We start from the raw sequence: 17392 nt of genomic DNA on the forward strand, positions 1-17392 counted from the left end.
GGTGCCTGGCCCCTTCATGGGGAATTGTGTGGGTGCTCAGGCACCCAGGGAGTTGGCACCTATGGATCTGCTAGATAGCAACCATGATAATAATAATAATAATAATAATAATAATAATAATAATAATAATAATAATAATATCTTTATTGTCATTGCCCCCTTCGGGGACAACAAAATTACTTGGCTGCTCCATAAAAACACTAATTAAACAATATAGTAAAATACAGCAAGGGAGATTAGATGACTTTCAAAGTCCGGGCTTCCCATTCAGGGCCGAGATCGCTCTGGAGAAGAAGCTGTTCTTAAGACGGCTCCTTCTTGTCTTCATCGTCCTGTATCTCCGTCCCGACGGCAAGAGCTCGAAGAGACAGTGACCAGGATGCGATGGATCTTTTACTATGTCCAGTGCCTTCCTATGGCACCTTGTGGCATAAATCTGCTCTAAGGTGGAGAGTGGGCAGCCAACAATGCTCTCTGCTGCCTTAACAACCCTGCGCAACCCCATCCTGTCCTGGGTAGTACAGCTTCCGTACCACACACATAAGCCATAAGTAAGCACGCTCTCAATGGCACAGTGATAGAAGGCAAGCAGCAGTTTCTGATCATGTTGCTCATTAGTTTCCCATCCCTGATCCAGGGCTCCTTCCTTCTCTTCATGTTCCACAAGGGAAAGGAGAATTTGACTTAAAAATCTGATGAACGTCTGACGTGATGAAAGCTGGCACAAAAATGCTTTTAAATAAAAACCGAATTAATTTCCACATGGTGTGGAGGGGGAGAGGGATGTTGCCTTGCCCTCCGTACATCAGGTGATGTTGGCAACAGGTGATTTTCTCATGAAGGGCAGAGCCCAGAGGCAGATGATGAAATTCTTTTCCCACTCCATGTGTTTCTTCAGCGCTTAGACAAGAAACTGAGAACAGGACTCTGATTCTAGCTGGGTTTTTGTCAGGCAGCAGAGAGGGGTCTGTGTGCTTTTGTGTGTCTGTCTTTAGGATTGCCATCTGACCAGGAAAAAAAAGCTGGTCTGGCCTGCTCCTATGCCATTCAAGGCCAGCTGACCTGTAGAAATCAGCAAGGGAACCTCTTTGCCGTGACAAGCGTCACAGAATTCCTGCATTGCGGGGGGCTGGACTGGATGACCCCTTGGGTCCCTTCCAACCAATTCTATGGTTCTAGAATTGAAGTGTAGGTGGGTCCCACGAGGCAAGACACAGTGATAACAGCAAGAACCTTTATTGAACTACAGTGGTACCTCTGGTTAAGAACTTAATTTGTTCTGGAAGTTCGTTCTTAACCTGAAACTGTTCTTAACCTGAGGTACCACTTTAGCTAATAGTGCCTCCTGCTGCCGCCACCACACAATTTCTGTTCTCATCCTGAAGCAAAGTTCTTAACCCGAGGTACTATTTCTGGGTTAGCGGAGTCTGTAACCTGAAGCGTCTGTAACCCGAGGTACCATTGTACATAACTGGGGAACAGGGGCAAAGCAACTGCTTATATACATTCCTGAAAGCCTGGGCCACTCCCACTCCCAATGTGATTGGCTGTCTAAACGTCCAAGCTGCGAATCACAACTCAGAGTTCAAGGGCCAATGGCAGAGGCCCAAATCCTGAAATGTTCTGTGATTAGATATCATGTATCGAATCAGAACACAGGAGCTCAGAATCCTTAGTCCAGACTCAAGCTCAGGAAAACAGACCATGGAACAAATAACAGGAATCACCTGGTTCCAATGGCTACAGATCAAATGGATGCGAAAGGCATGGTGATAGGGGCCATTTATTATTATTATTATTATTATTATTATTATTATTATTAATAATAATACCCTGCCCATCTGGCTGGGTTTCCCCAGCCACTCTGGGTGGCCTCCAACAGAACACTAAAATACAATAACCTATTAAACATTAAAAAGCTTCCCTAAACAGGGCTGCCTTCAGATGTCTTCTAAAAGTCTGGTAGTTGTTTTTCTCCTTGACATCTGGTGGGAGGGCGTTCCACAAGGGGGGTGCCACTACCGAGAAGGCCCTCTGCCTGGTTCCCTGTAATTTGGCTTCTCGCAGCGAGGGAACCGCCAGAAGGCCCTCAGAGCTGGACCTCAGTGTCTGGGCAGAACGAGGCCTTTGAAGAGCTGGCAACCCTAGTCTCCTTGGGATCTCCTTGTGGCTCACTCATCTGGGGGGCATGTCTTTATTTCCAGGTCTGCCTCAGCCCCAGTGACCTGTTTGAGATTTACGGGATCGACGAAAGCGCAGGAATCTCCAGCCCTGATTTCAGCCGTGTGAGCCCAGCGCTGGTGCAGCAACAGCTGAGCAAAGCCTGCTCTGCTTCCCGGAACGCCCCTGCCGACGGGCGGCTCACCACTGCGCAGAGTGAGTCCACGCACCCTTATAAAGGAACTGGTCTCTTAAGCCAATTAGAAACCAAGTTGCTGAGTCCTGTAGGAACCTGTCCAGTTAAAGGTCTGGGCTTGAATTGTCCCTGGAAACATACAATGTCATCTTCTGAAATGTTTAATTCTTCCTCCGCAACTCCTCATTGCCCCTCTTCCAGAATACATCTACGGCTCGCTGGCGACCCTGCTGATCTGCCTGTGTGCCCTGTTTGGCATCGTAGTCCTCCTCTGCACCACCTGCATCAGCGCCTACCAGTACGTGATCCAGCTCTTCGTCAGCCTGGCGGTGGGATCCCTCACTGGGGATGCCATGCTGCACCTCATCCCCACGGTCAGTTCGCACGGCGGGTGGGGCTGTTTCTGGTTTGTGCTGAGGCTGTGCTCTCTGGGCAGGTGTGCCACAAGGTGTACTGGCAAGAGCATCCATTTGCAGGTGTGTGCAGCTGCACGTGATCCAACTTTTCCCTTAAAAAAAACATTTATTAAGTTTCGATTTTATCACCTTTAAACAAATCCTTGTTATACTCATTACATATCTGCTCAATCGAGCTTCGACTTCCCTCCCTCCTGTCTCATGGTTTCTATAATTCATTATTGCCTCATAGTGTAGCGTTCCCAAAGCAAGGAAGGATTGGACTCTGATTAATAAATTACACACAAGGCTTGACCAGCAAGACTCTGCGAGGGGTGCCAGTAATAATTCCTGCACCCCTCTGCCCAGGTCATTTTATTCACAAAAGAACTTTTTACACAGTGTTCGTAAGAATCAACCAGATTTCCTCTGAGCATTTAAAAAAAAAATCCACATGGGACAAAGTCAGATCAGAAGAGATCCTGTTAACTACAAAGACTACTTTGAGCATGCATGCATATCTGAGAGTAAATAAAACAGAAAACCCTGGAGGTCATAAACAGGCAGGAAAGGAAGGAAGGAAGGCAAGGAAAGATTATTTACCATCTCCTTGTGAACTCTCTTCCTGGCCCTTAAGACCTACCTAAAGATTAAACTACATCAAAGCTAACTATCATCTTTATGACCCAGGATGCCTGATGAAGCAACCAGCAACTGGCCGGTGAATTTAGAATGCTTATACGTGCCTGTCAGGTATAGAGAAAGCAAATGCCAGAGGGGGAAAGGCTTGTGAGATTTGATCAGAAATGAATTGAACTCAGTCAATGCCATGCTTTCATCGCGGACTCAATGGCTTGCTTCACATTTCATAATTCCTCATAGCAATCCCACCTGACCCCCACACTCTGGATATATGCATTCCTACATTATCCCATTTACGTTTCACTTCTTCCGTTAATCACAATTTTTTAAACGAATATAAAAAGGTACAAATCCTTAACATGGCAAGTTTACTTACGACAACCCTGCTAGTGTTGTTAATTGTTTGCAATTGTCGTTCAGATATTGTACAAATTTACTCCAGTCTTTTTGGAAAGTTTGATCACGCTGGTTTCCGATTTTCCTGGCCAGCCTCGCAGATTCTGCATAGTCCATCATCTTCGCCTGCCACTCCTCTAACGATGGAATTTCCCATTGGTTCCATTTTGGGGTTAAAAGAGTTCTATCTGCTGTTGTCGCATAGATAAACAGTTTTGTATCTGTCTTCAGGATCTCATTCCCTACTATACCTAACAGAAATGCCTCTGGTTTTTCCACAAATAAACTTTTAAACATTTTCTTTGACTCACTATATATCATTTGCCAGTGAGCTTTTACCTTACTACAAGTCCACCACGTGTGATTAAAAAATTCCCTCCTTTCGCAATTCAACCTTTCCCAATCTGGTGCCCTCCACCCGGTGCTATACTACAACTCCCATCAGCCAGCATGGCAGCTCTCCTGACAGCATCGCATGGCCACAGTGGGTGCTGGTGTGGATGGGAGTTGTAGTCCGGCATGTTTCGAAGGCAGGGGTGTGTGGCTTTCAGAAGCTTCTGCCCTGCGCCCCAAATCAAGCTGTGCCTCTGCTCTCCTGCCCGCAGTTCCTGGGTCTCCATTCTCACTCCCATGGCGAGGGCCACTCCCACGACCCCCACGGAGCCGAGGGCCACAACGTCCTGTGGAAGCTACTGGCCGTGCTGGGAGGACTCTACCTCTTCTTCCTCCTCGAAAAGTTCTTCATCCTCCTGGGGCACTCGGACGACGACGAGGTGCGTTGGTCGTTTATCGGTTGCTAGCTGCTGGCAGCGGTGGGGAGGAGCAACGGAAAGGGGCAGGGGCACACTTTGGCAATCACAGGGAATATGGCACCCTGAGCGAGGCCAAAACCTGGCGCCCACAAATGGATCTTCTCATTTATGGATCTTCTCAGTTGGGCACCCCTTCTGCTTGGCACCGCCCACAGTGCCCTTAATCATGGGTAGGCAAACCAAGGCCCGGGGGCCGGATGCGGCTCATTCGCCTTTTCAATCCGGTCCATGGACGGTCCAAGAATCAGTATGTTTTTACATGTGTGCCTTTATTTAAAATGCATCTCTGGGTTATTTGTGGGGCCTGCCTGGTGTTTTTACATGAGTAGAATGTGTCCTTTTATTTAAAATGCACCTCTGGGTTATTGGTGGGGCATAGGAATTCGTTCATATTTTTTTTTCAAAATATAGTCTGCCCCCCCCCCCAAGGTCTGAGGGCCAGTGCTAGCTCTTTTCCTGCTGAAAAAGTTTGCTCACCCCTGAATATAGGGCCGAAAGTAGCTTGTTACACATCCTTTCTCCGTAACTTGAAGTGGGGAGCCTCTGGCTTGCAGGCCCATCTGTAGAGGCATTTTTTGGGTAGCGCAACTGGTGCCTTGCTACAGGGGGCACCAGAACATTGCTGTAGAACAGAGTGCAAGAGGTTGGGGGGAGGGATTTTAGCGTCACACAGGGTGCCGCTGAAATTTGAGAGCCCAGGGTCCGATGCTGCAATATTGACCCAATGTGGCCAGCGAGTCCTTTTAAAAAAATAATTACTCACCTCTCCGTCAGCTGACATCACCCTGATTGGAGGGTGATGTCAGCTGATGATAGGGGTTCAATCCTGAGGGGAACTGGAGTGCCTACTTGATCCCTGCAGAAAGCAGGATTTAACCTCCTGCTCATCAGCTGATGAGCAGGGATTGAACTCCTTTTTAAAAAAAATCATTTTTATTAAGTTTTCCATTTTGACAATCCAATCAAATCACATTGAATATTCCAGATTATACATATCAAATAATCCAAATAGTCTGCCAAATTAGCAGGGATTGAACTCTTGTTGGGTTGCCTAGCAACTGCACGGGTCCAATCGGATGCCATGTTCCCTTGTATCTCCCGCCTCCAGGAGCACAGCACAGGGCACCAGTGTGACCACGGCATGTCCCTGCAGCTCTACCAAGACGAGATGAAGAGGAGGAAGCAGGAGAAAGGTGCTTCGCACGCTGACCTGGTGAGTGGGCTGTCCTGCTTGCCTCCACCTGATATTGGCATCCTGGCTGCTGAGATGCCCTCAGTCTCTCTGGGTTGTTTTACACATTTCTGGGATGAGTCAGAGGCTAAGCAAAGATTACTCAAGGTCCTGGAAAAGAACCCCAAGCAAAATAAGAGTTGACATGGCAGCTGTTATGTACTGAGTTGAATAGGATCCAAAATGCAGGAGTCTGATTGGTCCTACAACAATAGGATTCAGAATGCAGCAGTCTGATTGGTCCTAGAACAATAGGATCCAGAATCCAGAATGCAGCAGCCTATTGGTCCTAGAACAATAGGATCCAAAATGCAGCAGTCTGATTGGCCCTAGAACAATAGGATCCAGAATGCAGCAGTCTGATTGGCCCTAGAACAATAGGATCCAGAATGCAGCAGTCTGATTGGTCCTAGAACAATAGGATCCAGAATGCAGCAGTCTGATTGGTCCTAGAACAATAGGATCCAGTATGCAGCAGTCTGGTTGGTCCCCAGAAGCCACCCAATCCAACTCCAGGTGGAAGTGAATCTGCAACCTGGTTGGCGTACAGGAGAATCCCAGAATTAGCCAATCACATGGGGCCCATTGTGTAAATAATGTATATAAAGCAGACATTTCGGGGGAACTTCCATCCCTCACTGTTCTGAGCTGAATAAAGAGCATGAAATCCACACTCGACTCCGAGTATATTCCAAGCAAAAGTAAGAGTCAGCATGGCAGCTTTGGCCAAGTTGATGCCCTCCAGATGTTTGGGCAGGGGCTGATGGGAGAGGTTGTGCAAAACATCTGGAAGGTGCCAGCTTGCCCGACACTGCACTGTTGTATAGATGAAGGCTGTTCCTTTAATCCAGGAGACAAGTCCTCATGGATACTTAGAAACTTAAGAGTTAGAAGGGACCCTGAGGGTCATCTAGTTCAACCCCCTGCGAAACCTTAATCTCAGCTAAAGCATCCCTGACCAATGGTCACCAAACCTCTTCTTAGAAACTTCCAGGGAAGGAGAGCCCAACTTCCAAAAGAGTCTGTTCCCCTGTCAAACAGCTCTTCCCATCAGAAAGTTCTTCCTGATGAAGTTGGCATCTCCTGTTCTGCATCTTGAAGCCGCTGGTTGGAGTCCTAGCCTCTAGAGGTCCCTAAATGGCAACACCCTAGAGGTCCCGGGCCCTTAGGAAGTCTGATTAGCCTCAACCAGAGCCAGGGCCTTTTTAACACTGGCCCCAATCTGGTGGAACGCTCTGTCTCATGAGACCAGGGCTCCGTAGGATCTGATTTCTTTCCGCAGGGCCTGTAAGACAGAGTTGTTCCGCCTGGCCTTTGGCTTGGAATCAACTTGATCCCCTCTTTCCTCTTTCCTTTCTCCTTCTGTGATGGAACTTCTATTTGGGGACTTCCCTGGCTTTTTTCTGGCCCACATAGGATTTGACGTTTTCATCCCCAAAAAGGGGTGTAGCTCAAGACCACCACCCGCAGATACATCATACCTACATCACGGAAGGGCAGTCTACAGCAGAAATCTGAGCGTGTTGTTTATCTCCTGTCTGGCAGGTTATCTGTTAATGCTTACTTGATTGGATATCCTGGGGAGCCTGGCCAGTCCTTTGTAATGATAAATACTTGGTTCCTGAGTCAGGTCACAGGCTCACCCTATTCAAACACAGACATACCCTTAAGACAGGATTTGTGAAGGAAAAGACAATGGGGAGTGTTTTCCATTTTCCTTTGACCTTGCAGAGAAAACATTGGGACTGTTTGGGAATCAAAAATGGTTCCAGGTCGGTCTTCCACGCTGATCTATGTACGTGCTTGGTCGGTACACTTATGAACATTGAACATATATCTAAGACCTCAAAATTCCTATCACACCACCCTTTTCCTTTTTTGCTGCTGCATCACACTGTTGACTCACGTTAAGTCTTGATGAGCCAATGAACTCTGAGATACCCAGAGATGGGCAGAGAGCTGCTTCCACCCGTAGCCCGGCATTCCAGGAGCTGTGAGTGATCTCCGGCAAAAAGCAAGAGAAAAAGTCAGCCGCAAAAAATTAATTTCTGCCTTCCTCTTTCGCCCAATTCTGTGCCATGCCTTTATCCAGAACCCAAGCATGATTCACCAGCCCCACCTAATGGTGGAAGGTGGAATAAAGATGTGCGGGAAGAAATAAGTGGCTGTGTGAAAAATGCCTCGCACTGCGCCAGACTATTGGTGCATCAAGCCCATTATTGTTTTCTCGGACTGGCAGCAGCTCTCCCAGGTTTTCTGGCAGGGAAGGGTATTTTCCCTATCGCCCGCCACCTGAGATCCTTCTTAACTGTAGAGGTCAGGGATTGAACCGGGGACGTTCAGCATGCAAGGCAGGAGCCTATTCCACTGCTCCACGCTGCATCCCTGTTGGGTTAAGCTCCTGGTGCTTAATTCCCACATTCATATTTTTTTTTAAAGTGGGAGGAATCAGCAGTCTGAGTCAGTGGGGCAGGCACACACCCCCTCGAAGATTTGTAATTGAAATGAAGTATAAAAAACATCGATGCTCAAGACATTGGTTTTATAAAACATATTTTGCTGCCCTGTGCGAAATACGAGCAAGCCAAGGCTGAACTGATATTACCATTCCCGGGAAAATCAGAGGCTCACTATGTCAGGTTCCTATTGGAAGTCCAGACAAACGCTAGAACATTAGCAGTGGCTAAGTTTTTATCGGTGGTTGCAAGAACCAATGATCCCTATCTTTAAATCTGAACAAAATGCTTGTTTAACCTGGAGGTAGGCTGTCTGAATTGTGCATTGCTTTGTAACGATTTGTTGGGTCTCCGGACTGTGATAAAGATTGATTGGAAAAACAAGCAACAGTGACCCAAAGTCTAAAGCAAAAATGGGTAGTGGTCACTTCACAACTCTTTGGCCTCTAAAATCAACTTGAATGTACTATCGCTCTGTTGTTCTGTTTCCAAAACAGGAGAGAAGTCTGTCCCCCAAAGGTTTGCTTCTTTAATGTATGTTTTAAAAAAACCTGGGGGGAAACCACACCAACCTTTTCAAAACGTTATGATTTATTTGGGGAGGTGAGGACATGAAACTGTATTGTTGTTGTTCAGTCGTTTAGTTGTGTCCGCCTCTTCGTGACCCCATGGACCAGAGCACACCAGGCACTCCTGTCTTCCACCGTCTCCCGCAGTTTGGTCAGACTCATGTTCGTAGCTTCGAGAAGACTGTCCCACCATCTCATCCTCTGTCGTCCCCTTCTCCTTGTGCCCTCCATCTTTCCCAACATCAGGGTCTTTTCCAGGGAGTCTTCTCTTCTCATGAGGTGGCCAAAGTCTTGGAGCCTCAGCTTCAGGATCTGTCCTTCCAGGGAGCACTCAGGGCTGATTTCCTTCAGTATGGATAGGTTTGTTCTTCTTGCAGTCCACGGGACTCTCAAGAGTCTCCTCCAGCACCAGAATTCAAAAACATCCATTTTTCGGCGATCAGCCTTCTTGATGGTCCAGCTCTCACTTCCATACATCACTACTGGGAAAACCATGGCTTGAACTATACGGACCTTTGTTGCCAACAAAGGCCAACAAAGGAACTGTGTTACTCACCTTTTAATTTAATTTAAATTTATTATCACAGAAGGGATCCCAAGGCAAAGCTAGTCCAGCCCCCTCTGATGCAGAATTTCTCACATTCATATTCCACCTGTCCACCCAAGGAGCTCAAAATGTTGTACATGGTTTCTCCCCTCCCCATTTTCCCCCTCACAACAACTCTGTGAGGTAGGTTGGGGTGAGGGACAGCAACTGGCTGAGTGGGGCTTTGAATCCTGGTCTCCCAGGGTCTTAGCCCTGGTGATCATCTAGTGTTTATTGGATGGATTTCCCCCCTAAATTGATTTTGATTCTTGATTTTATTGTTATTTGCACTTAATACCATATTTTATGCTGGGTTTTTTTGGAGCATCAATTAAGTGTTTTAAATTTGTTGTTAGCCGCCCTGAGCCTGGTTTCCTGAACCGGGAAGGGCGGGGCATAAATAAAAATTTATTATTATTTATTATTATTAGTCCAACACTCTAACCATTATACCACAAGCCTCTTCTGTTTTGAGGGAAGCATCCTCAATGGAGCCATAGGCGTCCTGTCTGAGGAAAACCTGCACTGCCCATAGATACGAAACGCTCTGCTCTGAAGGCTGGAGATACACAATATTCTGCTTATTATTTTGAAACCTGGCTGTGCAGAAATGCCTCTTGTCTGGTGACTGGCAGCCATTGGTAGGGCAGGCAGCAGGGAGCCCAACAGCAGGGGGCGCCAATCGGTTCTGAGCTTCATCCCCAAACTCCTTGCTGAGTTCCGAGGGGGAGCAAAATTGTCTAGATCACGCTTTGGTTCCTGCACTGCAAGGGGTTGGACTAGACGACCATTGGGATCCAATTCTATGATTCATTGCAGGTGTTTAAGCAGAGGTTGGATGGCCATCTGTCAGAGAATATTTAGCTGAGATTCCTACATTGCAGGGGGTTGGACTCAATGGCCCTTGGGGTCCCTTCCAGCTTTGCAATTTTACAATTCTATGAATTGCCCAGCGCCTTCGTATGTAGGTGACTCTTTAAATTTAATTAATGCTACTACAGTCGTACCTCGTGTTGCGTTTGGTTCAGATTGAGCCTTTTCAGGTTGCGTCCCGCAGCAACCTGAAAGTACCGGAAAGGGTTATTTCCGGGTTTCACCGCTCGCGCATGTGCAGACGCTCAAAATGACCGCATGCGCAGAAGCGGCGAGTCGTGACCCGCACATGCGCAGACACGGGTTGCGTTCTGCTCAGGTTGCGAACGGGGCTCCGGAACAGATCCCATTCGCAACCAGAGGCACCACTGTACTAATAAAATGGAGGGCTCAGAAAATGAACAGGAGGCAGGGACTGAGCCTCAGAAAAGCAGGGCCTTATTCGCGTGGCCCCAAATTGGGACGCAAGCTGCACCTGTCTCCCATTCCCTTTTTCTACCTGCCTGTTCTCCTGTTCTTTCTTAATAGGTGACTGCTGAGGAGGCAGATTTCAGCCGGATGCGGAAGAAAGAGACCCTCAGTCGAGGTGAGCACCAGCAATGTCTTCTCCAGCAACCAGATGCGATTCTCCTTGACATGTCCAGCATTTATTCTTATTTATTAAATTTGTATAGCGCCCTTTACCTGTAAATCTCAGGACGGCTCACAACATAACATCAAGAAGCTGCTTTGATTAAACAGTTGCGATTTCTAACATTTCCATACACCAGGGTAGGTTATAACAGCCAGAAATACAATTATAAAAACAGAAAACCGTGGTAATAATGAAACTAAAGACCAGCTCAGAGCAAAACCATGATCACAATCGTTCACTTGTTTGTTTTTTTAAATCGCTTTTATTAAGTTTTCCATTTTAACAGTCCAATCAAATCACATTAAATATTCCAGATTATACATATACATATCAAATAGTCCAAATATTCTGACAAATTATAATTTTTTTGTTGTTGGGACTTTCCATGCTTCAAGTTCGGATGAGGCTCTGATCATCTCATATCTCTTTTGCTTTTGATAGTCATTTCTAATAGTTCCTTTAAATCTTCCTGTTATTTTCACAATCGTTCACTTGTATGTTGCCTTTCCATAGTTAAAACCACGCCCAAGGCAGCTTGCAGACTCAGAAATATTTGCGCAAATACAAAACTGTAACCAAAGCAGTCCTAAGCGATGTGTCGGAGTGGGCACAACGAAATCAAACAATCCCTGCATGTCATAATAAGATCTAAAAATCAAGGCACAGGGAGCAGCAAAACGAACATCCTGACCCCCAACGTAAACCCTAAAAGGATGCCCCACTCCAAGAGTCTGCAGGGTTTATATGAGTTTTCCCTCAGTGAGATCTCTTGGGGTTTGTATCCTGCATTTTTGATGAAGCCGGTCTCGAGGGCTGGAAACGCCACCACTCTGCAACGCCAGCAAGTCTCCGTTGTGTCCTAAATCACTCTCCCGTAACCTGGTGCCTTCCAGATGTTTTGGACCACAACTCCTGCCAGCTGGTGATGCCGTCCAAAACATCTGGAGGGTACCAGGCTGAGGAAGGCCGTCCTAGGTATATTATTATTATTATTATTATTATTATTATTATTATTATTATTATTAGGACAGCCTTCCTCAGCCTGATACCCCTCCAGATGTTTTGGACGGCATCACCAGCTGACAGTAGTTGTGGCCCAAAACATCTGGGAGGGTACCAGGCTGAGGAAGGCTGTCCTAGATGATATAATAATAATAATAATAATAATAATAATAATAATAATAATAATTTTATTATTTATACCCCGCCCATCTGGCTGAGTTTCCCCAGCCACTTTGGGCGGCTCCCAATCGAGTGTTAAAAACAATACATAGATTGTCAACCGCTTTCTGATGGGGCCCAAATCATACGTCCAAACCTGGGACCCCTCTTCCCAGACACACCTTTGGTTCAACCAAGAAGTTGTCTGAAACCTGCCCAGCTTCCCACCTTGATTTAACCCTCCTCCTAATTTCCGATATCCGAGGTTTCCTGTCCGCAAATTCCCTCCTTTCGGAGGCGAAAAAAGAATTCTTTTTAAAACAAAAGAAGCTGGCCGACCCAGGTGGGACTTGAACCCACAATCCCCAGCTCCGGAGGCTGATGCCTTATCCATTAGGCCACTGGGCCACTCCTGCCATAGTTCCCTCTCGCTTTCAGAACAAACGGCGCATTGTGTTACGGACTGAATCCCCCAGCGTGAAGGGAGGGCGGCTTGGGAAGGGTCAGTGACAGCTCAAGTAGAATTGCTCTCTGCCTGCTTTCCAGAGGCCGCCCGCCTCTGGCACATGTCGCCTCCAGCAGGGCGCAGGGGCTGAAGGCTGCCAGCTGGGAAGGAAAAATGCAAAGGGTTTCTCAGGGCTTGTGTTTCGCACACACTGCTCTTTGTGCGTCCTGGAAGGGGTGAGGACACATGAAAGAAAGCCTTTATTTCTGCGTAGCTGAGCTATGGAACCTGCAGGAGGCAGGGAGGGCCACTTTCCAGAAGGGAAATATAATAATAATAATTTTTTTATTTATACCCTGCCCTTCCCGGTTCAAGAACCGGGCTCAAGGCGGCTAACAACAAATCTAAAACAATTGTAAAAGCAGCATAAAATACAGTACAGTGGTACCTCGGGTTACCTACGCTTCAGGTCACAGACTCCGCTAACCCAGAAATATCACCTCGGGTTAAGAACTTTGCTTCAGGATGAGAACAGAAATCGGGCTCCGGCGGTGCAGCGGCAACTGGAGGCCCCATTAGCTCAAGTGGTGCTTCAGGTTAAGAACAGTTTCAGGTTAAGAACGGACCTCTGGAACGAATTAAGTACTTAACCCGAGGTCCCACTGTATAAAAACATGAATAACAATGAAATTCAAAGTTCAGAAATCAATTTAAGGGAAATAAGCATTAGATAATCCCCCAGGGCTAGCTGGCTGAATTAGGCAAATGCGTGGAGCATAATGCTTTTGGTGGAGCATAGTGCTTCCGTTTGTCAGAGTGAGGTTTCTGAATCCCAGTTGCTGGAAACCTCAGGAAGGGAGAAGGTTCTTGTGCATGAATCCTGATGGCAGGTTCCCCAGATGGGGCATCTGTTTGGCCACTGTCAGAGCAGGTCTATTATGGAGGTCCGTTGTAATAGCAAAACCTCCATGCCCAGGTGCAGTCTATCTCTGAGTGCCAGATAACGGGGAACAACCATTAGAAAATACTGTCCTGCTATGAGGTCAGGTTGCTGGACTAGGTGAGCCATTGTTCTGAGCCAGCAGCAAGGCTCCTATGTTCTTATAGAACAGGGGTCTGCAACCTTTAAGACAAAAAGAGCCACTTGGACCCGTTTCCGAAGGAAAAAAAAACTGGGAGCCGCAAAACCATTGCGACATCTAAAACAAATATATCTCTGGAGCCGTGATCTGACAGAGGGCGGGAAGGTGACATCAGGACAGTGGATGACTAAGGCACGCACCGCCCCCATGCGATGTCACAGCCAGTACAGCGCCCGCAACAGAGTGGGGGTCTGGGGCGCACAATGCGCCTCCTCCCCTCGCTAGTATCTGCCCCGGAGCCGCAGCAAATGTGTAAAAGAGCCACATGTGGCTCCGGAGCCGCGGGTTTCAGACCCCTGTTATAGAACCTCCAGGTCACTGACAGTCTATCTGTCTATCTATCTTTGGCCACTGAGAGGACAGGATGCTGGACTTAGATGGGGCCACTGGCCTGATCCAAGAAGCTCTTCTACGTCCCAGTATACCTGAAGGAGCGTCTCCACCCCCATCGTTCTGCCCGGACATTGAGGTCCAGCGCTGAGGGCCTTCTGGTGGTTCCTTCACGGCGAGAAGTTAAGCTACAGGGAACCAGGCAGAGGGCCTTCTTGGTGGTGGCACCCGCCCTGCAGAATGCCCTCCCATCAGATGTCAAAGAGATAAACAACTACCTGGCATTTAGAAGACATCTGAAGACAGCCCTGTTCAGGGAAGTTTTTAATGTGTGACATTTTAATGTATTTTTAATCTTTGTTGGAAGCCGCCCAGAGTGGCTGGGGAGGCCCAGCCAGATACAGTGGTACCTCGGGTTACATACACTTCAGGGTTACAGACGCTTCAAGTTACAGACTCCGCTAACGCAGAAATAGTGCTTCAGGTTAAGAACTTTGCTTAAGGATAAGAACAGAAATCGGGCTCTGGCGGTGTGGCAGCAGCAGGAGGCCCCATTAGCGAAAGTGGTGCTTCAGGTTAAGAACAGTTTCAGGTTAAGTACAGACCTCCGGAACGAATGAAGTACTTAACCCAAGATACCACTGTACAAATAATAAGTTGTTGTTATTATTATTATTATTATTATTATCATTATCATTATCATTATCATTATCATTATCATTATCATTATTATGAGGTTCTGATGTCTCCCATTTGCTCCTTCCGCAGAGCTGAGGATGCTGCCGTACATGATCACCATCGGAGACGCCATCCACAACTTCGCCGACGGACTGGCCGTCGGCGCTGCCTTCTCCTCTTCTTGGAAGACGGGTCTGGCCACCTCGCTGGCCGTCTTGTGCCACGAACTGCCCCATGAGCTCGGTGCGGAGGGAGGAGGGGCTGGGCATTGCATGGCACTGAAGGCAGGGTTGGGATTTATTTAATTTTGTGCGCTGGAGGAAGCCGGCGGGCAGACGAAAAGGAAGTCCTTCTCCTTCACACAGCATGCCCTTAAACTGTGGAACTCCCTGCCACAAGAGGAATTCTGAATCCCAGTTGCAGGAAACCCCAGGAGGGGAGAGGGGTCTTGAGTTCGAATCCTGCTCGCTGGTTTCCCGTGGGGCATCTGCTTGGCCATTGTGAGTTCAGGGTGCTCGGTCTTTCCCATCTTGGCGCCCTCCATATATGTTGTACTATAACTCCCATCAGCCTTAGTGCCTTATGGCTATGCCAGCTGTGGATCATGGGAACTGCAACATCTCAGGGGCGCCAGGATGGGGAAGGCTGAACCAGGATATGCCGCATGGTGGCAAAACAACGCGGCAATTTTGCTTTTCCATTTGACGGGGGAAGCGCTCAGAGTGGGCTGCTGCAAGCTCCTGATAAATACAGTGGTGCCTCGCAAGACGAAAAGAATCCGTTCCGCGAGTCTCTTCGTCTTGCGGTTTTTTTCGTCTTGCAAAGCAAGCCCATTAGCGGATTAGCGCTATTAGCTGCTTAGCGGGCTTAGCGGATCAGCTGATAAGCGGCTTAGCGGATCAGCTGATAAGCGGCTTAGTGGCTTGGGAAAAGGGAGGGGGAGGAAAAAACCCCCGCAGGAACTCGCAAGACATTTTCGTCTTGCAAAGCAAGCCCATAGCAAATTCGTCCTGCGAAGCACCTCCAAAATGGAAAACCCTTTCGTCTAGCGGGTTTTCCGTCTTGTGAGGCATTCGTATTGCGGGGCACCACTGTACCGTATTTTTCACTCCATAGGGCGCACCGGACTATAGGGCGCACCTAGTTTTTAGGGGGGAAATAGAGAAAAAAAAATTAGCGGGAGTTGGCGCTGCACTCCCCGGGCTTCAGGCTTCAGGCTGCTATCCGCAAGCCTTCGGAGCGCGGAGGGGACTCTCACCGCGCTCCGAAGGCTTGTGGATAGCTGCCTGAAGCCCGGGGAGCACAGCGGGAGTTGGCGTTACAAACTCAGATAGAGATTACAAACTCAGAGATTACAAACTCAAACTCATAAGGATATGTATAACACAATAATTTGTTACAGAACTAGAGATAAGAGTTTATGAGTAGAGTCATAGAATCCTAGAGTTGGAAGAGACCACAAGGGCCATCGAGTCCAACCCCCTGCCAAGCAGGAAACACCATCAGAGCCCTCCTGACATATGGTTGTCAAGCCTCTGCTTAAAGACCTCCAAAGAGATAAGATCATGTTAGCCCATAGTCAGATTCGATGTGAAGGTCTTAGTTTCAGTCACTGCTCAGTCAATTATAGAACTCAATTATAGATCAGAAACCAGGACAGGGCCCTGTTTTGATGTATTCACCTTCATCAGCTGGAAGTATCAAACATTACGTGAAAATACATTTAAATTCTAAATTATCATAAATTATAAAACAGTCATAAATTATAAATTATTGTGTTATACATATCCTTATGAGTTTGAGTTTCTAATCTCTGTTTGGGTTTGTAATCTCTGTTTTGAGTTTGTAATCCTTGTCAGAATACATACTTTTGAATGGATTAGTTTTTGTTACAATTGACTATTGACTTGCGAGTAGGGACCACTCCCACTACTGAAATTTATGTTGGCCAGAGTTCTTGGTGTGCTTTTTTTCTTGGCAAGCTCCTGAGAAGGCAGTGTTGCCTAGGAGGTAGATCCTGGGCGGCTTCCGAGCAAGGATCTGAAGGCAGGTGCTTCCCCTCCACCCCCAAATGATAGGGACGGGGTGTCTCCTCCTTGCTGCGTGATACCTGACCGTCTACCGCCCTCCTAGTAGAATCATGGAATTATAGACGTGGAGGGGAACCCCAACGTCATTTAGTCCAGCCTCCTGCAATGCAGGAATCTCAGCTAGCGATTGGCTGACCATCTTCCTCCCGCCTTTGCAGGGGACTTTGCCGCCCTGCTCCACGCCGGGCTGAGCGTCAAGTGGGCTTTGCTGCTCAACTTCCTCAGCGCCCTCACAGCCTTCGTCGGCCTCTACATCGCGCTTTCTGTGTCCACGGGAGAAGAGTTCGAGGCCTGGATTTTCACCGTGGCCACTGGCCTCTTCCTCTACGTGGCCCTGTGTGATATGGTAAGCAGGGAGAGTTCTACCCTGTGGTAGAGCCAGGGTGGTGTAGTGGTTAAGAGCGGTAGTCTTGTAATCTGGGGAACCGGGTTCGATTCCCCACTCCTCCACCTGCAGCTGCTGGGTGACCTTGGGCCAGTCACACTTCTCTGAAGTCTCTCAGCCCCACTCACCTCTCAGAGTGTTTGTTGTGGGGGAGGAAGGGAAAGGAGAATGTTAGCCGCTTTGAGACTCTTTCGGATAGTGATAAAGCGGG

The 17392-nt window shown here is 47.7% G+C and overlaps 1 protein-coding gene across 2 annotated transcripts in view; it reads left to right on the forward strand.

Moving 5' to 3' along the window:
- SLC39A4 (solute carrier family 39 member 4) overlaps positions 1-17392 on the forward strand; it is a 55422-nt gene that overhangs the window by 34071 nt on the left and 3959 nt on the right. For both annotated transcript variants that reach the window (XM_083449020.1, XM_083449019.1), the window contains exons 5-11: positions 2205-2376; positions 2558-2730; positions 4395-4562; positions 5710-5814; positions 10845-10902; positions 14797-14949; positions 16955-17142. In XM_083449020.1, the coding sequence (XP_083305146.1) occupies positions 2205-2376; positions 2558-2730; positions 4395-4562; positions 5710-5814; positions 10845-10902; positions 14797-14949; positions 16955-17142 (1017 nt within the window). The remainder of the gene's footprint in view (positions 1-2204; positions 2377-2557; positions 2731-4394; positions 4563-5709; positions 5815-10844; positions 10903-14796; positions 14950-16954; positions 17143-17392) is intronic.

This window comes from Podarcis tiliguerta (genome assembly GCF_965153285.1).
Source record: "Podarcis tiliguerta genome assembly, chromosome: 7".
Classification (NCBI taxonomy): Eukaryota; Metazoa; Chordata; class Lepidosauria; order Squamata; family Lacertidae; genus Podarcis; species Podarcis tiliguerta.